Source organism: Bos mutus, chromosome 21 (assembly GCF_027580195.1).
Source record: "Bos mutus isolate GX-2022 chromosome 21, NWIPB_WYAK_1.1, whole genome shotgun sequence".
In the NCBI taxonomy this organism is placed as follows: Eukaryota; Metazoa; Chordata; class Mammalia; order Artiodactyla; family Bovidae; genus Bos; species Bos mutus.
In genome coordinates, this window is record NC_091637.1 from 5,862,595 (window position 1) to 5,886,964 (window position 24,370).

A 24,370-nucleotide genomic window follows, 5' to 3' on the forward strand; every position below is an offset into this window, starting at 1 on the left:
TCTGAGTAGCTATAGGTTGAGGGTAGTCTGGTTCTTGGCAAACAGGTAGTGGTAGTAAAGAATTTCCCTTCTAGAGTAATGTTGGAGGTGTTTATTATTATTTTATTAATCAACAGTAATGATCTCCTGGAAACTGCTGTGGGCCTTTCCTGTTATTTCAAAGTCAGTAAACATTTATTGAAAAGGGACTGCCAGGCAGTGTTCCCCGGGGGCAGCTGAAGCAAGACTCAAGCCAGCCTCAACCCCTTCCCTGGAGAGACTGCCCTCATGGGAGACTTTCTGGGGTCTTTTATTCCACCTGAGCATTTATTTCACAAACCCAGCCAAGAGTACTATAAAGGGAGGCAGCCCAGGTCACAAACCTGACATCAAAACACCCAAGCATCCAAGGGACAGGCTCTAAACCAGGTAAAACAGAAGTTTCCACAATGGCATGGGTACCAGCCCCAGAACACCTAGTATCTGCTGCGCCTTCCAGGATTTCAGTGAAGCTAGCAAGGGGGGTGCATTGCCTTTCAGAATTCCCGCATGGTATATATTGGATGGAGAAGGCAATGGCACCCCACTGCAGTACTCTTGCCTGGAAAATCCCATGGACGGAGGAACCTGGAAGGCTGCAGTCCATGGGGTCGCTGAGGGTTGGACATGACTGAGCAACTTCACTTTCACTTTTCACTTTCATGCATTGGAGAAGGAAATGCCAACCCACTACAGTGTTCTTGCCTGGAGAGTCCCAGGGACGGGGGAGCCTGGTGGGCTGCCGTCTATGGGGTCGCACAGAGTCGGACACAACTGAAGTGACTTAGCAGCATATATTGGATTTCCTGAAGCAGATTTGGAAACACCATGTTCTTTTGTCTTAAGATAAAGTCTACTCAAGGCCATGACGTCATTGTGTTTGATAAATGTGTACCACATGTGACATGAGACCCGTCTGTGTCCTTAATCTCAGTCACTTAGGGTTAAAGTTGCTTTAACTTTGTGCTTAATGCTACATGTTCTGTTAAATATAATGTTACCACAGACATCAACCTAAAATAACATGAAATTTCTTCAGTCAAGTGATCTTTAATTTAAACTAAAAATAGCCTAAACTGTAGTTTATGTAGACCTCAAATATCAAAACTCCTACCTAAATGCAAGTTCCTCAGTTTGTGAGGCTCTTAGTTAGCATTTGAACATTTTAAACCAGATCCACCACCATCTGTATTCGAGACAAGCTCCAGAAACCCAAGAACGGCACTCCTCGCTGATCCTGCTGACTAGAACATTCTTTAGGGAAGTCCCTCTGGGGGCTGGCAGCATGAACCATGAACACAACGCCCTGTGGGCATACGGGTGTCAAGGGCACAGTCAGCTTTTCTGAGCACTTTGGTGGACAGAGTTTTGTCTCCAGAGAGACCAGGCTCTCTGGCCAGCTGAGTCTGGCATATGGGCGAAAGAACCTCTTTGATTTTACAAGCAGCTTGACCACGGGGAAAAAAGTTGGAAGTAAGTCACAAGTGAAACATTCCTCCATACGTGGCGAAGCCATCCTGCCAGGGCTTGGCTGTCCTCCGACTGTGGTTTCCCAAACAGCAAGGAGCGTCTGGGGGCCGCTCAGGACGTCCCAGTTGGGATGTGGGAGTGGGGTTAGGATCCCAGGTTGAGTCCCCCTGGGATTGGATTCTCCCGGGGAGCAATGACACAGTTTGACCTGCTCCACGTTCTGTGCTCACGCTTTGTCCTTAATGATGAAGTTGGGAGCCACTTTTTTCATGAGACCTTGTATTTATGTAACCTCTACACCAGCGCTTCCTGGAAGCCATCGACATGTTCAGATCTACCCATTTGAAAGTCCTATCATTCATTTTATTTATAGATATCATATCAAACCCTAAATCAAATTTAAGGTGACTTAATATCTTTTGCCAGAGAAGGCAATGGCACCCCACTTCAGTACTCTTGCCTGGAAAATCCCATGGATGGAGGAGCCTGGTAGGCTGCAGTCCATGGGGTCACTAGAGTCGGACGCGACTGAGTGACTTCATTTTCACTTTTCACTTTCATGCACTGGAGAATGAAATGGCAGCCCACTCCAGTGTTCTTGCCTGGAGAATCCCAGGGATGGGGAAGCCTGGTGGGCTGCCGTCTATCGGGTCGCACAGAGTCGGACACAACTGAAGCGACTTAGCAGCAGCAGCAGCAATATCTTTTACAGTCAGTTCCTATCTTTCCTGAAACAAAGAGATGGATATATGTGTGTGTCTGTGTAGATAAAGGTATGAAAAGTGAAGTGAAAGTTGCTCAGTCGTGTCCGACTCTTTGCGACCCCATGGACTATACAGTCCATGGAATTCTCCAGGCCAGAATACTGGCATGGGTAGTCTTTCCCTTCTCCAGGGGATCTTCCCAACCCGGGGATTGAACCCAGGTCTCCTGCATTGCAGGTAGATTCTTTATCAGCTGAGCCACAGATAACAAGCAGGAAAAAAAAAGTAAAAACCTGAGTAATACCATTGAAAAATTATTCTTATTGGTCAGATGTATCTGATAATTTCTAGGCTCTCTACTTAACCCTAATTGGATGGATTCCTGGCATCTAGGCAGGAAAACAGGATTGTGTCTATCCAGAGATGATTTTCATTGTTCTGTTGAGCAGGCCACTGCCCTAGACCAGCACAGCTACTGTGGATGTGGATCCTCCAATTTTTTGATGTTTTCTCCTGCATCAAATAGTTAATCCACTTGATAAATATTTATTGAGTACTTGCTCTGTGTCAGTCGTGAGTGGACAGGCTGGGATGGAAAGCTGTGCTGAGGGCACCTGGTGGGGTAGAAGAGCCCATGGGAAATCCCAGGAGTGGGCATTTTTCAGGGAGAGGTTTGGCAGGAGAGGCCTGGACCGAGGTGAAGGGGGAGCCAACATGTAGGCGACACCGCAGAAACCTTCCTATCTGACAGGATAGCAGGGTAGTGGTTGGTCAGCTGAGCCATTACTGAAAAACTGGGTCAAGAGGGGAAATGCAAAGAAATGGTACTTAGGTTCTTAAACATTTGGCCCTTTTGTTTTGACTTAAGTAATGAAAACATTCATTTTGTCACCAATTTTGTGGTGGGGGCGAAAGCCTTTTCTCTGAGAGAAGCTGACTGGGCTTCCCATCACCTTCCTCACAGAAACCACAACTATAGTGTGATGAGCTTGAGTTCAGTGTCTTTTTTTTCTTTTTGTAGATTCAGCAGACCTTGAAAGACCCTTGTGAAACAGTCTAAGGGTAGATTTTTATGATTTTTTCCTCAACTTCTACCGTTGTCTTGCCCACACCCAACTTGGCAGCAGCCTAGTTTAGCTTCGAGCTAAATTGCTTTTCATTAAAACTTTACTTTTATGCTCATATTACACTGGTTAACATAACATGTAACCACATGTATTGATTGAAATAACAAGTATTACTATTATAAATAGGCTTGAGTATAAATTCAGTTCACCTTTGGTATGCACACCCTCAGCTATAGGAACGGGCCCGCTGGGTGACCAGAGGGGGCCCTGCTCACCTGGAGCAGGAGCTCGGGTGCCAGGCCCTGTTGTTCCAGGGATGGGAGCTGAGTCAGCTTCCCAGTTTCATGGGGGGTTGACCAAGGTAGCCTTTCTGTACAGGAGCACCGAGTGGTCCTGGAGTGTGCGGAGTGAGAACGCAGAGGAACTGGGGAAAGAGTCGGAGGTGCGTGAGGAGAGCTGGGAGAAATAAGGCCGCGGAGGCACGTTTAGAACCTCTCGGCACAGTCGTCTCTGGGTCCATCTCATCTCCCAGGCTGATTTGATGGCTTATTGTGCCCCGCTGTATCTTCTCTTTCTAGGTCGTTTGTGGCACTTGAGAAACCTCTCTTAAATATGTTTGAAGGAATGCACATGTGTGTGTTTCCCACGGGGCTGTTGACAAAGAGTGAGCAACCCTTATGCACGGTGAATCTCTGCCCTGGAGGTCACGGGTCAGCAGACGGTGGGCCATCTGGTCACGGGTGTTCTGTTTCTCGGCTTCCCCTTACCGGCAGCCTGTTTGTGAACTGAGATCATTGTTCCGCTTACAGTTAGCCTCCCTCATCTACATCAGCATCCTGTTGTCTTCCAGGTACAACTGGGTGGGAAGGAGATAGGCATGATCTTGGTGGACCCAGGTATAGTGATATGAATCAGAAGCCATGAGTGTTCATGAGTTTTCATAAGCCAGAGTCTTGGCTAGCACCAGCCCTTAGCTTAGCGACTTCTCTGCAGGCAGTGAGATACTGAAGCATTACGCTGGGATATGTTAGTGTGGAAAAGCAAGTCTAACCATCAGAAGAACTGTAATATTGCATTTAATATAATTGGCTCACTCATTTATTATTCATTTGTTAGGTGAATGCTGTTGGTTACATGGTTGATTAGTTTCCGCTCACTGAGTGAGTGAGTCATCACCCTCACTCTTTTCTTTAAGCTCGTGACTCGCGGTCTGCTCTGAGAATGGCAGGGAAGCAGGCATCTCCTGTGCTACTGTGTGTGATTAAGCTGTGATCTAGGTGGGCACAGGGTGCTGGCATCCGGGCCAGGAGATGAGAAGCCTGTAATGAGCGCCCTCTCCCCCTCTCCCTCGGGCAGCTTGGGGATGAACCACGACGATGACCACTCCTCCTGCGCCGGCAGGTCCCACATCATGTCGGGAGAGTGGGTGAAAGGCCGGAGCCCCAGCGACCTCTCCTGGTCCTCCTGCAGTCGAGATGACCTCGAGAACTTCCTCAAGTAAGTCCTCAAATCGTTCGGTACCATCAGTACAGTAGAAAGTGCTACAATACTTCCTAAAGCACAATAGTTGGGGTATCAGCCAATAGGAGCTGAAGTGAAGTAAGTGAAGTAAGAAGTGAATCTCTTACAGTTCAGCTGGAGAGACTTCCTTCCAGGTGTGCATCTGGTATGACGTTGGCCACCCTGCTGGTGATCACAAAGTTTATCAACGGAAATGTCAATGCAGTGACCATATCTTGGCAAGGTTTCATTTCACTTCTCTTCATTATTTTGACCATGAGTGGGCACCACCCTAGTGGCACCCGTGGCTGCTGTAGAACTGGGTGCTTCCCCAAAGCTTAGGCTGCTTCCCTGGGTGGAAGTCCATTTCCTGGGAGGAGGGCTTGCTTACCTTCCTCACATGTGAGGCTAGAATGGGTTTATAATGTGTCTGCCTTACTCCGTTACAGATTTCAGTGGAAGAATTAGCTATCTGATGTCAGACCTTTGTCAAATAGAGTCTGTACTCAAGTACTATGTGCATCCCTTAGTGTCAGGACCTCAGGACTGAACTTATAGGCTTGACAGGCAGACCCCGATTGCTTCACCACTTAACTGCATCATCTGTACCCCCCACAGAGACAGAAGGGGTCAGTGAGTCTCTGCTATACACAGAGCTTTTATAGTCCTGTAACACAGTAGAGTGCTCAGTGAACTCAGGAAGGAGGATCAAAGGGATCGCTCTGGCTTCTGTCCTCATCCTGGGTCTTCTTTTATGATGTTTCCTGTAGCTGGGAAACTAAGGGCTTAAAAATGGCCTTGTTAGTTTTAATATAGTCAGCCTGTGTGTATTGCGTGCATGCAACTCTTTTCTTCAAGAATCTTGGCAAGAGGCTGGGTTTTCTTTTTCCTACCATCTGCCTTGTTTTAGGAATTGAAAAATAAAAGCATTCAAGTATTTAACTCCTAACGGAGACACAGCCATACCACCCCCCAATTGTTTTTCAGAGCTGTCCTCAACATCTCTGGACATTTCTGTCCTGGTTGAAATCCTTAAGTCTTTTGCACAGTGTGCCTCCAGCCAGCTTTCATGGCCAGGTAGGGCACCTGGACTAGCCAGTGTCCAGAACCTGACAGCCCCCGCCCCTAAGAAAGTCTGCAGAATTGGAAATAAGCTTGCTTGCTTGATTGTTTGCTTATTTATTTAAAAGCAAAATAACCCTAACTCCAATTTTTTCTTGATTCATTCTGAGAACATATCATAGCAATCTATTTCAAAACCATTTTCATCCAAGAAAGCACTCAGACTCCCCAAGAAAAATACATTGCTATGTGAGTGATATGCCCGGGCCACTTCTTGTTGCCCAGCTCTCGTGGCCTCCAGAGTAAAGATCTGCATTCAGCTATCTGGAAAAGAGCAAAAGGTGTAGTCCCCATGTCCGGTGCTTGGTCAGTTCAGTTCAGCTCAGTTGCTCAGTCGTGTCCAACTCTTTGCGACCCCATGAATCGCAGCACGCCAGGCCTCCCTGTCCATCACCAACCCCTGGAGTTCACTCACACTCATGTCCATCGAGTCAGTGATGCCATCCAGCCATCTCATCCTCTGTTGTCCCCTTCTCCTCCTGCCCCCAATCCCTCCCAGCATCAGAGTCTTTTCCAATGAGTAAACTCTTCTCATGAGGTGGCCAAAGTACTGGAGTTTCAGCTTTAGCATCATTCCTTCCAAAGAAATCCCAGGGCTGATCTCCTTCAGAATGGATTGGTTGGATCTCCTTGCAGTCCAAGGGACTCTCAAGAGTCTTCTCCAACACCACAGTTCAAAAGCATCAATTCTTCAGTGCTCAGCCTTCCTCACAATCCAGCTCTCACATCCATACGTGATCACAGGGTGCTTGGTCATCTCCCCATAAATAACTTGGAGAGCACTGCTGCTTAGTTACTGGCAGAGTAGAACAAAAACCTGGGAGGTACGTTTGCAAACCAACTATCTTCTTGGCTGTTTCAGGTCGAAAGTCAGCACCTGTTTGCTGGTCACAGACCCCAGGAGCCGGCATGCAGTGCGCCTGCCCCACAAGCTGCCAGGCATGCACTACAGTGCCAACGAGCAGTGCCAGATCCTCTTTGGCACCAATGCCACCTTCTGCAGAAACATGGAGGTAAGCTGCCTCGGGAGGGGAGGGCTGGCTCTGGAAGGATCATCTGGCTTCTGTTGGTGGATACAGGTATTTACACTCCACATACACACACATATGTATATACATGTATATGCATACATGTGTGCATGGAGCACCCAGTGTGAGTCACACATGCACGCACACATACTCTCTCACATAGGCAGCTTTGCAAGGGGGTGGTTCAGAGTTACAGCTGACACTAAGAGCCTAATATTTTGTTTTGTTTTCTAATATAGAGGTCTTTCTTTGTAATATTAAGACATGGTAATATTAAGACACTAGGAAGAAAGTTAATGAGTCTGTTCCTCTTGGAGGTGATGCAATGTTGCCTGATACCAAATCCTCACAGATACAGAAGAGAACTAAAAACTACTGGATGTTGGAGAGTGTCATACGGAGAACATTTAGTGAATGATAACTTGATTATATGATAATGGTGTTAATAGCCCCATTAAAATGTTACCATTTTTTGAGCAGTGCCCACGTGTTTTGCCCTGAAGCTTCCATCGTGCCTGATCCCAGTTTACGATTACCACAGACTCCCCAGGTTACTCTCCCCAGGGTATAGATGGTAACACCAAGCCTCAGGGGTGAACTGATGATTCAGAATGGCTTGGCCAGGAAGTAAGTAGAGGAAGGATTTTATTCAAGTCTGTTCACCCCCAGAGCACACACTTTCTGACCATGCTGCAGATAGCATGGCCCCTTCTGTGGGTGGAAGTGCGCCAAGAAGGATGTGCCGGGCCCTGGGGCAGGCAGTCTCTGTGCCGGGGTCCCAGCGGGGGAGGCCAGAGCAGCCTGTGGTCCAGCCGGAAGTTGGCAGCTGGCTCAGGAAGTGGGGCAGAGCCAGAGTCGTCGTGGGGCTGGAGGACCAGCCTGGGATGAGTGGGACTCAGGAGCCACGCAGCAGCAGTGGGCCTGGAGCTCAGGGCACTATCTAATCTAAGGGAGGCAGCCTGCAGGGCTGGGCAGGTACCCAGAGCAAGAACTCAGGATGGGAGCAACTCCAAGACAGCCCGGGACTGCGCCTTCAGAATGAGACCTCGGGCGGGATCCCGGCCGGCACAGCAGGTCAGCCTGGACCCCGGGAGGCGGGCTGCTGCCTCTTGAGCGTTTCCTGGCTGTGTGTGAATTGGTTCAGGAAGTCTGGGTGGAATCCGCAGCGGGGACACTGCCTGCAGTTGTTCAGGGTGTGGCAGAGGGCTGTGCCTCACAACCAGGTCAGCACCTCCTGCCGGCTGTTTCCCCAAAGGGCGTTTATCCGCAGGGTTGTCTAGAATCTTTCTCTCCATTCCCCTGTGGAGGTGTCAGCAAGGGTCCCTTCCATGCCCTGGTAACAGGAAGCTGCCTCCCACTTCACATCCAGCCACGGCTGGGTTGAAGGATACCTCCCTGGGAAGATGGGACCAGTCCCAGGACCTGATCAACCCCAGTGGTCTGCCACCGTGTCTGGCACTCACCATCTGCCTTGATGTTAAGGCCTGACTGTTCAGGTACCATATGCTGGCCAAGAGGCATCCTGTTTGCCTGTCCCAACCTTCAATCCCTTAAAGTTCGTGATGGCACAGAACTCCTGGGGAGGGCAGGTTTCAGAGGGCCCTTTGATGGTGCAGTGGCGGCAGGAGAGCTGTGTGCATGGTATCCTAGAGGAGGACTCTGAGCATTCAAGAAGGGCAGGAGTGCCTGGGCACCCAAGGGGGAGAAGAGGGAAGCACCCAGCTGAGTCAGTGGGCATGCCGTGGCCACTCTGCCCACTGTGGGGTATTCCCTGCCCCAAAGACCAGGCTGAACTGGCCCCACAGGTGGGCAGGATTAACAGGTGGGAGCTGGACACAGCCTGCCCCGAGATATTGGCTTCTAGAAGCCAGACTATTGCATACCAGTTGGGTCAGTAGTGATGGGAGGAAGGGTGTACAGTTCCTGGAGGCTCATGATCCCCTAGGCTAGACTGTTTCTTGCATTGTCTCATAACACCCTGACTGCACCCCACGAGGGCAGGAGCTTTGACCCCCACTTAAGAGATAAGAAAACAGAGGCTGAGAGAGGCTGGGTAATGGACCAAGGTCACTCAGCCAGAAAGGGATGGGCTAGAGACCAAGCTCAGATGTGACTATTACTGCAGGAGAAAAGGCAGGCTCTATTTATTCAAAGACAGATTCCAAAGGAGAGGAAGGGACTTGGTATTTTATTTTCTTCGTTGGCATCTTTTTGCTTAAAGAGGACAGTTAGAGGTCAGCAAGTCATGATCAGTTTAGCTTCTCTCTTGAAGCTCAAAATATAACTACATAAAGGGAGATCTTTTTGCTTTGTAAGTTACAACGCACCTGAGCATTTATTCCTGCAGCTCACTAAGAACCACGAAATATGCTTCCCTGCTTGCCCTTTTTTCTGAGAATTTCACCAATACCAAAACAAAGTTGGCATTTTTCTCCCCAAATCCTAGCAGTGTTACTGACCAGAGTTTTTGGCCTCTTTAATCAATAGAAATTGATCAGAGGCCAGACAAGAAATTCAGGCAAGGCTTCAATCGGGCCCCTGCTGCAGCAGGGGGAGCAAGTAATAGGTCCCCACGCTTGCTCGCTTCCTGAGGGTTCCTTATCTGGAGCGAGCAGTGTGCTCAGGGGTTGGGCTGGAGGGGTTGTTCAGCTGATTTGCCTACCCCTTAGGTGGTGCTGGGTGCAGGGGGATGTGCAGTGCCCTGATTTTGTTCTCGTCACCCTGTGTTTGCTCCTGGCTCTTCAGAAGTGGCAGTTGGGTTTTTTGGGGGGTTTTTCTTTAACAGTTCTCTATCTTGCTGACCAGTATGCTCCAACTGTACATATACGTGGTTATTTTTAGTCCCTTATACTTTTTGTATTTTGTTGCTCGAGGAGACATTTGTCCAGGTGCAGGCACTGCAGCAGAGGCTCCCAGGTGCCAGGCCCTAGCCTGTCTCAGCAGGATCGACTCCTCAGGGGCATGGAGGTGTGTCCGCAAGCTCAGCCAGCTAAGCGTCAGCCTCAGCTGGTGCTGATCGTCCTGCTTACAAGGCGTGACTCTACCAGTTAGGAAACAGTAACTTCTCACGCTGGAGGAGAGGTCATACTAATGCCAGAGATGTGCTGGCGGAGGAGACAGACAGTTGCCTGCTGGGACCCAGGCCTTGGGGAATGCTGCCCCCAGCTGGGGCACCACCCTGTGGGATTCTCCGGCTCACTTGACCAGCGTTTTGCTCATTTGTGCACTTGTAGGTCTGTTTCAGTTGATGTTCAGTGTGACAGGCACACATGTTGAATTGTTCCTTTCTTCCTGCAAAACTGACTCTGTGCTGGGGTGAGTCCCTCCCCTTCCTCCTGATCCTCATCCCTTTATTATTTCCCTTTCACCTACTCTGTTCCAGTTCTGCTTGCCTTCCTGCTCTCCCTCAAACCCAAAAGGCCTGCTCCTAGCGGGGACGAACTGTGCTTCCTGCTGTTTCCTCTACCGGGATGCTCTTCTCCCAGTTGTCCACGTGACCGAGCCCCTCATTTTGAGTTCGTTTGTTTGCTCAGATGTAACCTTCTCAGGGAAGCCTACCACCCTATATAAATTTGCCATCTAGTACCTCTCCCTGTCACCTTTGCAGTACCCAGATCTCCTGATCCCCTAAGGGAAAACCCTGCTCTCATAAACTTAACTTTTCACATGCTATATAATTTGCTTGTTTACATGACTATTGTTTTTTTAAATATTTATTTATTTAGCTGAATCCGGCCTTAGCTATGCCATGTGGTGGAATGTTCTGTAGTTGTGTGTGGGTTCCGTAAGTCTGGTGCACAGGCATAGTTGCTCTGTGGTATGTGGGATCTTCGTTCCTCGACAAGGGATTCAACCTGTGTCCCCTGCATTGCACGGTGGATTCTTAACCACTGGACCACCAGGGATGTCCCCATGACTATTGTTTTCTATTGTTCTGATAATCTCCCTCTTCAAGCTTTTAAATCCTTCCCGGACAAGAGTCTTACTTTTTCACACTATTATTTTTCAACTGCCTTGGTCAGTACCTGGAACACAGTAAGTGTTCAACAAGTATATGTTGTTCTGAGGTCCATTCATGACCCTAACGGTAAATTCAAGTTCTAATGTTAACCCAACCACTGATGAAACTGTAGACAAGCTCACAGGTGAGGAAGAAACCCTTACAGGCCTCCTCATATAATGATTTGGCTCTCTAAGCCCGAGTCCTCATTTATCCATCTAGTTCCCCAACATACATGATAGACTCTGCCAAATGTCTTGCAGGGGTTTATACAGACCTTTCCTGTGGCTTCCTCCCAGGACAGTATAAATCTGATAGTGAGGGACTGCAGCCTGCTTCTTAGTGGCCATCTCTCTCTGTGCGTTAATGAAAACCATTGTTAAAATCTGAGACTCCTGGTGAGTTAATACATGTAAGATGCTGAGAACTGGGTCTATCACAAAGTAAGCACCCATTCGTTTGAGCTGATACATATGTTGCTGTTACCTTTCTGGATAACCCTGGTTCCTATCTTGGGTGTGTAGAGGGTGGAGCACAGAACTAATCTATCTGTGTACATCTCCAGGATCAGCACTTCTCTATATTGAATTCCTCAGGGCCATGCAAGTTTAAGCATTATGTAAAACTCTAGAGACATTCAGCACCAACCAGCAAGGTCTTATGATCCAAAGCCAAATCGATCTTTATAACCATTATTATTCTTAAATGCCCTTGAGGATTGAAATAAATATCATGTAATGAAATGATCATGGTCCCAGAATTTCCTTTAAATTTGTCATCCTGACATCTGCCTTTGGTGAAGATGGAGTATCAGGGACCAAATTTATCTTCTTACCTGAAGCAACTAAGAAATCAGACAACATATATGAAACAATGATTTTCAAGACAATGGCCATCAAGCAAGGAAGGACAATGATCCTTGGGAGATACGAAACAAATGACATCGTCCTGGCTTACTGCCTGGGCAGTCTCCAGGCTGTGGCACGGTGGCGGTTGGGCTGTGAAGAAGCAGCAGGCTTCGTGAGTTGAAGAAACAGAGCCAGGAGTCCTAGGAGGCTGGGGCAGCTAGGATCCACAGGCAGAGTATCATAGACGAAACAGCATTACAAAGAGAGAACCTCGGAGGTCTGCCAGGATCTGCACGAATCTTCAGCTTAGTGCTGAGAAACACATGTGTGTGAGGAACTACCCAAGGCCAAGAAAAGAGCCATCTGAAAGCGTTAGTGGGAACAAGCTCCGAGGCACACAGGGGCATCAGGCTGAGGACACAGAAGGCTGCTGTATCAGCAGCATGGTAAAACTAACCCCACGCTAAATGCTGACCTGCTCCCACCCAATAAACCTTTAAAGCAAAATCTGAAAGGATCAAGCTGTTTCCAAGTAACTCAGCCAAGTCCCAGAACAAAGCTCAGAAGCATTTATAGAAATACAAAACCAACACTCAGTAAAATAAAATTCACAGTGTCTAGCATCAAATAAAAAATCACCAGGCCTTCAAAGGAGAAGGAAAATACATCCACAACGAGTAGAAAAATCCATCAAAACTGACCTAGAAAAGACACAGGTGATAGAATTAGTAGAGAAACATATTAAAACAATAATTATAACCATATTCCAGGTTCATGAATGTAGCACAAAGAAAGATTGAACGTGTTAAGTAGAGATATGGAAGATATGGAAAAGATCCTACTGGGACTTCTAGAAATGAAAACTATAATATTTAAGTTGAAAGATACCCTGCTTAAGATTTCTAGCAAATGAAAATTGTAAAAGAGATGACTGCTAAAGACAAAACATTTGAAACTACCCAAAGTGAAACACAAAGAGAAAAAAGCCTGAAAACAAAAAGAACTGTGGGACTCCTGGTGGCCTAAGAAATATGCACCTGATGTTCTGAAGGAGGTGAGACAGGATTAAAATCAAATTTGAAGAAATAATAGAAGGAGGACCTTCAAGATGGCAGAGGAGTAAGGCAGGGCAAACTCCTTCTCCCCCACAAATATATCAAAAAATCACCTGCATGTAGAAGAACTCCCACAGAATATCCTCTGAACGCTGGCAGAGCACTCCAGACTTCCAGAAAGGCAAACCAATCTCATGGGGTGAGGTAGGGCACAAGATAGAGACTAAAAGGGAGACAAAGGATTTGGGGGTGGGGTCCTGCGCCCTGGGGGAAGGAAGTCCTGAAGGAGGGGAGGTTCCCACATACTAGGAAACCCCCTCACAGGCAGGGTCGGGGGGAGCTTTGGAACTGCTGAGGGAAGGACAGTGCATCAAGACAGGTGCTCCAAAGGCAAAACGGAGAAAATTCACCACAGGGGTCGCACCGAACGGCACTTCCCACCTGGGAACTGGCTCAAGCGCTCACTTCTGCCCACAGTAACTGGGGGCTAAGTGTGGAGGCCCAGGCTTCGGGGGTCAGGCCTCAGGGAGAGGGCCCGGGCTGACTGCCAGGGAGGTGCTCTAGGGGGTGGCACAGCACAGCAGAGGCAGACCAGGGAAACTGCGTCCATCACAGAAACAAAGGATTGTTCCCACGGGAAGGCTTCAGTGCTGCACTTAGATTCTGAGCCATCACAGAACGAGGGACCCTGCCCAGGCAGATGCCAGAGAAGGGCGAGCCGGCTGTGGTCTGTGGTCCCAGAGGCAAACAGGCAGGCGCAGTGCCAGGGGCCGAAGGCAAGGGACCTCTATGACCTCGGTCCCAGAGATTACAACGACCACCAAGCTGTAAGCAGCTGCGAGTTGACCCCAATGTCTTGCTGGGAGCCTGAGTGGCTTGGCTCTGCCAAGGGCCCGACAAATTGGGACCAACTTCCTTGGGAAAGCGTATGCCCCCCCTCAGACTGGGGAGACACCCTGCGCAGCCCCAACACAGTGAGCACTACCAGCACACTCCTCTCCCCAGCACGACTGAGCGGCTGAGCCCAAACAAGCAGCCACTTTCACCTGCTCGTGTCTGGGCAGTGAACGGACATGGACAAGACCCGAGTCTGAGCAGACCCCACATTGCCCAAAACCCGTCCACAGATCTTCCTAGAGGACTTTTGAGTAGGCAAATCAACTGGACCAGGAAAACTGAGAAATTACTTGGACATTCCTCTCACTGCTGCTAAGTCACTTCAGTCGTGTCCGACTCTCTGCAACCCCAGAGACGACAGCCCACCGGGCTCCCCCATCCCTGGGATTCTCCAGGCAAGAACACTGGAGTGGGTTGCCATTTCCTTCTCCAATGCATGAAAGTGAAAAGTGAAAGTGAAGTCGCTCAGTCGTGTCCAACCCTCAGTGACCCCAAGAACTGCTGCCTTTCAGGCTCCTCTGTCCATGGGATTTTCCAGGCAAGAGTACTGTAGTGGGGTGCCATTGCCTTCTCCACTACCACTGTCTATATAGAGCCCCCTGTTTTTCCCCCTTTATATTTTATCTTCTCAAACTCTCCTGATGTGGTTCTTTATTACTCCTTCAATTTTTAAAAAATTTATTTATTTTTTAATTGAAGGATAATTGCTTTACAGAATTTTGTTGTTTTCTGTCAAACCTCAACATGAATCAGCCATAGGTATGCATATATCCCCTCCCTTTTGAACTTCCCTCCCTCCCCATCCCACCCCTCTAGGTTGGTACAGAGCCCCTGTTTGAGTTTCTTGAGACATGCAACAAATTCCCGTTGGCTATCTATTTTACATATGGTAATGTAAGTTTCCATGTTACTTTCTCCATACACCTCACCCTCTCCCCTCCCCCTTCCCCCTGTGTCCATAAGTCTGGTCTCTATGTCTGTTTCTCCATTGCTGCCCTGTAAATAAATTCTTCAGTACCATTTTTCTAGATTCCGTATGTGTGCGTTAGAATATGATATTTATCTTTCTGACTCACTTCACTCTGTACAATAGGCTTTAGGTTCATCCACCTCATCAGAACTGACTCAAATGCATTCCTTTTTACGGCTGAGTAATATTCCATTGTGTATATATACCACAACTTCTTTATCCATTCATCTGTCATTGGACATCTAGGTAGCTTCCATGTTCTAGCTATTGTAAATAGTGTTTCAGTGAACAATGGGATACATGTGTCTTTTTCAATTTTTCTTTCCTCAGAGTATATGCTTAGGAGTGGGATTGCTGGATTATATGGTGGTTTTATTCCTGGTTATTTAAGGAATCTCCATACCGTCTTCCATAGTGGCTGTATCAATTTACATTCCCACCAACAGTGTAAGAGCGTTCTGTTTTCTCCACACCCTCTCCAGCATTTATTGTTTGTAGACTTTCTGATGAAGGTGATTTTGACTGGTGTGAGGTGACAACTCATTGTAGTTTTGATTTGCATTTCTCTAATAATGAGCGATGTTGAGCATCTTTTCATGTGTTTTTTAGCCATCTGTATGTCTTCTTTGGAGAAATGTCTGTTTAGGTCTTTTGCCCACTTTTTGATTGGGTTGTTTTTCTGGTATTGAGTTGTACGAGCTGCTTGTATATTTTGGAAATTAATCCTTTGTTGTTTCATTTGCTATTATTTTTGCCCATTCTGAGGGTTGTCTTTTCACCTTGCTTATAGTTTCCTTTGCTGTGCAAAAGCTTTTAAGTTTAATCAGGTCCCACTTGTTTACTTTTGTTTTTATTTCCATTACTCTAGGAGGTGGGTCATAGAGCATATTGCTTTGATTTATGTCATCGAGTGTTCTGCCTATGTTTTCCCCTAAGAGTTTTATAGTTTCTGATCTTACATTTAGGTCTTTAATCCATTTTGAGTTTATTTTTGTGTATGGTGTTAGGAAGTGTTCTAATTTCATTCTTCTACATGTAGCTGTCCAGTTTTCCCAGCAACATTTATTGAAGAGGCTGTCTTTGCCCCATTATATATTCTTATCTCCTTTGTCAAGAATAAGGTGCCCATAGGTTCATGGGTTTATTTCTGGGCTTTCTATTTTGTTCCATTGGTCTATATCTATGTTTTTGTGCCAGTACCATACTGTCTTGATGACTGTAGCTTTATAGTATAATCTGAAGTCAGGAAGCTTGACTCCTCCAGCTGAATTCTTCTTTCTCAAGACTGCTTTGGCAATTAGGAGTCTTTTGTGTTTCGGTATGAATTGTGAAATTTTTTGTTCTAGTTCTGTGAAAAATGCCACTGGTAATTTAATAGGGATCACATTGAATCTGTAGTTTGCATTTGGTAGTATAGTCATTTTCACAATATTGATTCTTCCTACCCAGGAACATGGGATATCTCTCTATCTGTTTCTGTCATCTTTGATTTCTTTCATCAGTGTCTTATAATTTTCTGTGTACAGTTCTTTGGTCTCCTTAGGTAAGTTTATTCCTAGATATTTTATTCTTTTTGTTGCAATGGTGAATGGGATTGATTCCTTAATTTCTCTTTCTGGTTTTTCATCATTAGGATATATAAATGTAAGTGATTTCTGTGTATTGATTTTATATCATGTGACTTTGCTAAATTCACTGATTAGCTCTAGTAATTTTCTGATAGTAACTTTAAAGTTTTCTATGTACAGTATCACATCATCTACAAACAGTGAGAGCTTTACATCTACTTTCTGATCTGGATTCCTTTTATTTATTTTTCTTCTCTGATTGCTGTAGCTAGGACTTCCAAAACTGTGATGAATAATAGTGGTGAAAGTGGACACCCTTGTCTTTTTCATGATCTTTGGGGGAATGCTTTTAGTTTTTCACCATTGAGAATAATGTTTGCTGTAGGCTTATCATATATGGCTTTTACTATATTGAGGTAGATTCCTTCTATGCCCATTTTTTGAAGAGTTTTAATCATAAATGGGTGCTGAATTTTGTCAAAGGCTTTTCCTGCATCTATTGAGATTATCATATGGTTTTTATCTTTCAATTTGTTAATGTGGTGTATCACATTGATTGATTTGCATATATTGAAGAATCCTTGTGTTCCTGGGATAAACCCAACTTGATCATGGTGTATGAGCTTTTTAATGTGTTGTTGAATTCTGTTTGCTAAAATTTTGTTGAGGATTTTTGCATCTATGTTCATCAGTGATATTGGCCTGTAGTTTTCTTTTTTTGTGTTGTCTTTGTCTGGTTTTGGCATCGGGGTGATGATGGACTCATAGAATGAGTTTGGAAGTGTTCCTTCCTCTACAATTTTTTTAAAGAGTTTTAGAAGGATAGGCATTAGCTCTTCTCTGAATGTTTGATAGAATTCTCCTGTGAAGCCATCTGGTCCTGGACTTTTGTTTTTGGGAGACTTTTTTTTATCACAGCTTCAATTTCAGTGCTTGTAATTGGGTTGTTCATAATTTCTACTTCTTCCTGGTTCAGTCTTGGAAGAATGAACTTTTCTAAGAATCTGTCCTTTTCTTCTAGGGTATCCATTTTATTGCCATATAGTTGTTCATAATAGTCTCTTATAATCCTTTGTATTTCTGCATTGTCTGTTGTAACCTCTCCTTTTTCATTTCTAATTTTGTTGATTTGATTCTTTTCTCTTTTTTTCATGATGAATCTGGCTAAAGGTTTGTCAATTTTGTTTATCTTCTCAAAGAACCAGCTTTTAGTTTTATTAATCTTTACTATTGTTTCTTTCATTTCTTTTTCACTGATTTCTGCTCTGATCCTTATGATTTCTTTCCTTCTCCTAATTTTGGGGGATTTTTTTTGTTTTTCTTTTTCCAGTTAAATTAGGTGTTAAGTTGTCTATTCGATATTTTCTTGTTTCTTGAGGTAGGATTGTATTGCTGTAAACTTCTCTCTTAGAACTGCTTTTGCTTCATCCCATAGGTTTTTTTTTGTTTGTTTGTTTGTTTGTTTTAGGTTTTAAGTTATGTTTTCATTGTCATTTGTTTCTATAATTTTTTTTATTTCCCCTTTGATTTTTTCAGGAACCTGTTGGTTATTTAGAAATGTATTGTTTAGTCTCCATATATTTGTGTTTTTTACAGTTTTTTTTCTTGTAATTGATATCTAGTCTCACAGCATTGTGGTTGGAAAAGATGCTTGATACGGTTTCAATTTTCTCACATTTTTTGAGGTTTGATTTGTGACCCAAGATGTGGTCTATCCTGGAGAACGTTCGATGTGCACTTGAGAAGAAGGTGTATTCTTCTGCATTTGGATGGAATGTCCTGAAGATATCAGTGAGATCCATCTCATCAAATGTATCATTTAAGGCTTGTGTTTCCTTATTAATTTCATTTTCATGATCTGTCAATTGGTGTGAGTGGGGTATTAAAGTCTCCTACTATTATTGTGTTACTGTCAATTTCTCCTTTTATGTCTGTTAGTGTTTGTCTTATGTATTGAGGTGCCCCTATGTTGGATGCATAGATATTTTCAATTGTTATGTCTTCCTGTTGGATTGATCCATTGATCTTTATTTAGTGTCCTTCCTTATCTCTTCTAATATTCTTTATTTTCAGGCCTATTTTGTCTGATATGAGGGTTGCTGCTCCAGCTTTCTTTTGCTTCCCATTTACGTGATATATGTTTTTCCATCCTCTCACTTTCAATCTATATGTTTTGTTAGGTCTGAAGTGGGTTTCTTGTAGACAGCATATATATGGGTCTTGTTTTGTATTCATTCAGCCAACTATGTCTTTTGGTTGGAGCATTTAATCCATTTACATTTAAAGTAATTATTGATACATATGTTCCTATTGCCATTTTCTTAATTGTTTGGGGTTTGATTTTGTAGATCATTTTCTTCTCTTGTATTTCTTGACTATATAAGTCCCTTTAATATTTGTTGTAAAGCTGGTTTGATGGTATTGAATTCTCTTAACTTTTGCTTGTCTGCAAAGCTTTTGATTTCTCCATCAATTTTGAATGACATCCTTGCTGGGTAATCTTGGTTTTAGGTTTTTCCCTTTCAGTACTTTAAATATATCCTGCCATTCCTTTCTGGCCTGCAGAGTTTCTGCTGAAAGGTCAGCTGTTAAATGTATAGGGTTTCCCTTGTGTGTACTTGGTGCTTCTCCCTTGCTGCTTTTAATATTCTTTCTTTGTGTTTAATCTTTGTTAGTTTGATTAGTATGTGTCTTGGCATGTTTCTCCTTGGGTTTATCCTATATGGGACTCTGTACCTCTTGGACTTGATTGACTATTTCCTTTTCCACATTGGGGAAATTTTCAAGTATAATCTCTTCAAAAATTTTCTCATACCTTTTCTTTTTCTATTCTTCTGGGACTCCTATAATTTGAATGTCAGTGTGTTTAATACTGTCCATAGGTCTCTGAGACTATCCTCAATTCATTCTTTTCCTTCAATTATTATTTTTTATAGCCTACTTTTTCTTCTTTTTCTCTGAAAAAAGCCTTATTTTTAAAACAAATTCCATGTTTTTGATTTTTGTTTTAGATGTTTTGTTTGATTTTTTATTTTTGAGAGTTTAACTTTTTCCATGTTTTTAATTTTTGTTTTGATCTTTTGCTTTTGATTTTGTGTCTTTAAGAGTCTATTAATTTTTAGCATCCATTTCCATTTAGAGGTTTTATTATTGGCTTGATTCTTGTCTTCTCTTTTGACTCTTTATCTTTTTTTCTTTTTCTCCTTTCCCCCTCTTTCCTTCTCTATATAAGTGTATGACTCTCTTGGGATGAATTTTGGCTGTTGAGAGGTGAAAGTGTTAGTCACTCAGTCATGTCTGACTCTTTATGAACCCATGGACTGCAGCCCACCAGACTGCATGGAATTCATGGAATCCTATTCATGAAATTCTCCAAGCAAGTATACTGGAGTGGGATGTCATGCTCTTCTCCAGGGGATCTTCCTGACTCAGGGATCGAACCCAGGTCTCCCACAATGCAGGCAAACTCTTTACTGTCTGAGCCACTAGGAAAGTTCACTATTATGAGAGGTATTTCACCATTATGTCTTTTATGCTGTGTCACCTGTGAAATCTTGATGCTATAGTAAGGTGTCATACCTGAAGCCCACAGGTAGGAGACTCCACGCTAGGACTTTGGACCACAAGAGAGCATTAGAGACCCCATAGAACATTAATAGACAAACGCCCTCACAATGGCCTCCATCTCAACACTAAGACCAAGCCCCACCCAAAAGCCAGCAAGCTCTGGTTCCAAGTGCCCCACACCAACCCTTCAGCAAAACAGGAGCACAACCCTGCACGTTAGCAGACAGGCTGCCCAAAGCCATACTGAACCCATAGACATCCCAAACATACTAGAGGACACAGTACTGCTTTTAAGAGAGACAAGATCTAGCTCCATCCACCAGAACACAGGCACAGGTCCCCCAAAGCAGGACACTTTCACAAGGCATTGGTTCAGCCCCACCCAGGGGAAGCACACTCCACAATTAAGAGGAACTACAACCTTCCAAACTGCAGAAAGGAGACCCCGAGCACAGTAAGTTAAACACAATGAAAAGACAGAGAAACATCCAGCTAATGAAGGAACATGGTAAAAACTCCTAAGACTAAACAAATGAAGAGGAAGTAGACAATCTTCCTGAAAAGGAATTCAGAGTAATGATAGTAAAGATGGTCCAAAATCTTGAAAATAAAATTGAGGCATGGATAAATAGACTAGAGGCACAGATTGAGAAGATGCAAGAAATATTTAACAAGGACCTTGAATAAAGAATAGACCATCAACAATGAACAGTGCAATGATTGAGTTTAAAAATATACTGCAGGGAACCAACAGTACAGCAACTGAGGCAGAAAAATGGATAAGTGAGATGGAAGATAGAATGGTGGAAATAACTGAAACAGAGCAAAGTAAAGAGAAAAAGAATAAAGTGATGAGGACAGTCTCAGAGACTGTTTAACAGACAGCATTAAACATAACAACATTAGAATCATAGGAGTCCCAGAAGAAGAAGACAAAAGGAAAGGCCATGGGAAAATATTTAGGGAGATTATAGTTGGAAGTTTTCAACTTCCCTAAAATGAGAAGGGAGATAGCCACCCAACCTCACAAAGCCCAGACAGCCACATACAACATAAATCCAAGGAGAAACATGCCAAGACAGATATTAATCAAACTAACAAAAATTAAACACAAAGAACAAATGTTAAAAGCACCAAGGGAAAAGTAACAAATAACATACAAGCGGGTCCCCATAAGGCTAACGCCTGATCTTTCAACAGAAACTCTACAGGCCAGAACGAAATGGCAGGACATACTTAAAATGATGAAAGGGAAAAACCTACAACCAAGATTACTCTCCTCAGCAAACATCTCATTCAAAATTGATGGAGAAACCGAGTTTTATAAATAAGTAAAAGTTAAGAAAATTTAGCACCACCAAACCAGCTTTACAACAGATGTTAAAGGGACTTCTGTAGGCTGGAAACACAAAAAGAAGAGGCCTACAAAAAGAGTCCCCAAACAATGAAGTAAATGGTAACAGGATACCAATAATTACCTTAAATGTAAATTGGCTAAACCCTCCAACCAGAAGACACAGATTGGCTGAATGGATACAAAAACAAGACCCCTATGTACGCTGTCCAGGAGAAAACCCACCTCAGACCTAGGAATGCTTACAGACTGAAAGTGAGGGGCTAGAAAAAGATATTCCATGTAAATAGAAATCAAATGAAAGCAGGAGTAGCAATATTCATATCAGATTAAAGAGACTTTAAAGACCATTACAAGAGACAAAGAAGGACACTACATAATGATCAAGGGATCAATCCAAGAAGATATAACAATTATATATACACCCAACATAGGAGCACCTCAATACGTAAGGCAAATGCTAACATCTATTAAAGGGAAAATCAACAGTAAAACAGTAGTAGTGTGTCTTTAATATCCCACCCACACCAACGGACAGATCATTCAGGTAGAAAATAAGGAAAAACAGGCTTTAAATGTTAGACCTAATTGATATCTACAGGGCATTTCATCCAAAAACAATAGATTTCACTTTTTTCTTAAGTGCACATGGAACATTCTTCAGGATAGATCACATTTTTGGATCACAGATGAAGTCTTTTCAAGACTTTTCAATTACCCCTACCATAGTTTGGCGTGAATGGGTCAAATTACAGGGAGGGAACACAGCCCCACCCATCAGCAGAAAGTTGGATTAAAGATTTACCCAGCATGGCCCCACCCACCAGAGCAATACCCAGTTTCCCCACAGCCAGTCCCTCCCATCAGGAAGCTTCCACAAACCTCTTATCCTCATCCATCAGAGAGCAGACGGAATGAAAGCTACAATCACAGGAAACTAACCAAACTGATCATATGGATCACAGCCTTATGTAACTCAATGAAACTATGAGCCATGCCAAGACAGACGGGTCATGATGGAGAGTTCTGACAAAACATGGTCCACTGGAGAAGGGCATGAAAAACCACATCAGCATTCTTGCCTTGAGAACCCCATGAACAGTATGAAAAGGCAAAAAGATATGACACTTAAAGATGACCTCCCCACGTTGGTGTTGGTGTTGGTGGTGGTGGTGGTTTACTCACTAAGTCATGTCTGACTCTTGCGACCCCATGGACGGTAGCCTGCCAGCCTCCTCTGTCCATGGGGATTCTCTAGGCAAAAATACTGGAGTGGGTTGCCAGTTCCTTCTCTGCAGAATCTTCCTGACTCAGGAATTGAACCCAGGTCTCCTGCATTTCAGGCAGATATTGGAGAAGAGCAGAGAAACAGCTCCAGATGGAATGAAGAGGCTGAGCCAAAGCAGAAAGCACGCCCAGTTATGGATGTATCTGGTGGGGAAAGTAAAGTCTGGTACTGTAAAGAACAGTATTGCATAGAAACCTGGAATTTTAGGTCCATGAATTAAGGTAAATTGTAAGTGGTCAAACAGGAGGTGGCAAGAGTGAACATTGACATTTTAGGAATCAGTGAACTAAAATGGACTTGAACGAGCAAATTTAATTCAGATGACCATTATATCTACTACTGTGGGCAAGAATTCCTTAGAAGAAATGGAGTAGCCCTCATAGTCAACAAGAGTCCAAAATGCTTGGGTGTACTTGGGTGCAGTCTCTAAACAACACAGTGATCTCTGTTTATTTCTAAGGGAAGCTATTCAGTATAATAGTAATCCAAGTCTATGCCCCAACCACTAATGCTGAAGAAGCTGAAGTTGAACAGTTTTATGAAGACCTACAAGACCATCTAGAACTAACACCAAAAGAAAGATGTCCTTTTCATCATAGGGGACTAGAATGCACAAGTAAGAAGTCAAGAGATACCTGGAGTTAACAGGCAACTTTGACCTTGGAGTACACAATGAAGCAGGGCAAAGGCTTACAGAGCTTTGCCAAGAGAACGCACTGGTCATAGCAAAACCCTCTTCCAACAACACAAGAGATGACTCTACACATGGATATCACCAGATGGTCAATACCGAAATCAGATTGATTATATTCTTTGCAGCCAAAGATGGAGAAGCTCTACACAGTCAGCAAAAACAAGACCGGGAGCCTACTGTGGCTCAGATCATGAACTCCTTATTGCAAAATTTAGATGTAAGTTGAAGAATGTAGGGAAAACCATTAGGCCATCCAGGTATGACTTAAATCTCATGCCTCACAATTATACAGTATAAGTGACAAATAGATTCAAGAGATTAGATCTGATAGAGAGCCAGAAGAACTATTCATGGAGGTTTGTAACATTGTACAGGAGGTGGTGATCAAAACCATCCCCAAGAAAAAGAAATGCAAAAAGGCAAAATGACTGATTGAGGAGGCCTTCTGGGCTCCAAAATCACTACAGATGGTGACTGCAGCCATGAAATTAAAAGATGCTTACTCCTTGGAAGGAAAGTTATGACCAACCTAGATAGTATATTCAAAAGCAGAGACATTACTTTGCCAACAAAGGTTCGTCTAGTCAAGGCTATGGTTTTTCCTGTGGTCATGTATGGATGTGAGAGTTGGACTGTGAAGAAGGCTGAGCACCAAAGAACTGATGGTTTTGAACTGTGGTGTTGGAGAAGACTCTGGAGAGTCCCTTGGACTGCAAGGAGACCCAACCAGTCCATTCTGAAGGAGATCAGTCCTGGGATTTCTTTGGAAGGAATGATGCTAAAGCTGGAACTCCAGTACTTTGGCCACCTCGTGTGAAGAGTTGACTCATTGGAAAAGACTCTGATGCTGGGAGGGATTGGGGGCAGGAGGAGAAGGGGACGACAGAGGATGAGATGGTTGGATGGCATCACTGACTCGATGGACGTGAGTCTGGGTGAACTCTGGGAGTTGGTGATGGACAGGGAGGCCTGGCATGCTGCGATTCATGGGGTCGCAAAGAGTCGGACACGACTGAGCGACTGATCTGGTCTACAAGTAGCTGAGAAAAGAAGAGAAGCAAAAGGCAAAGGAATAAAGGAAAGACACATGCATCTGAATGCAGAATTTCAAAGAATAGCAAAGAGAAATAAGAAGGCCTTACTAAGTGATCAGTGCAAAGAAATAGAGGAAAACAATAGAATGGAAAAGATTGTGATTCATGGGGTCGCAAAGAGTCAGA

General features: G+C 44.2%; 1 protein-coding gene across 4 annotated transcripts in view; it reads left to right on the forward strand.

Moving 5' to 3' along the window:
* The window catches only part of ADAMTS17 (ADAM metallopeptidase with thrombospondin type 1 motif 17), a 406,417-nt gene that overhangs the window by 204,227 nt on the left and 177,820 nt on the right, over positions 1-24,370 (forward strand). For all 4 annotated transcript variants that reach the window (XM_070358154.1, XM_070358156.1, XM_070358155.1 and 1 more), the window contains exons 9-10: positions 4,616-4,756; positions 6,744-6,894. In XM_070358154.1, the coding sequence (XP_070214255.1) occupies positions 4,616-4,756; positions 6,744-6,894 (292 nt within the window). The remainder of the gene's footprint in view (positions 1-4,615; positions 4,757-6,743; positions 6,895-24,370) is intronic.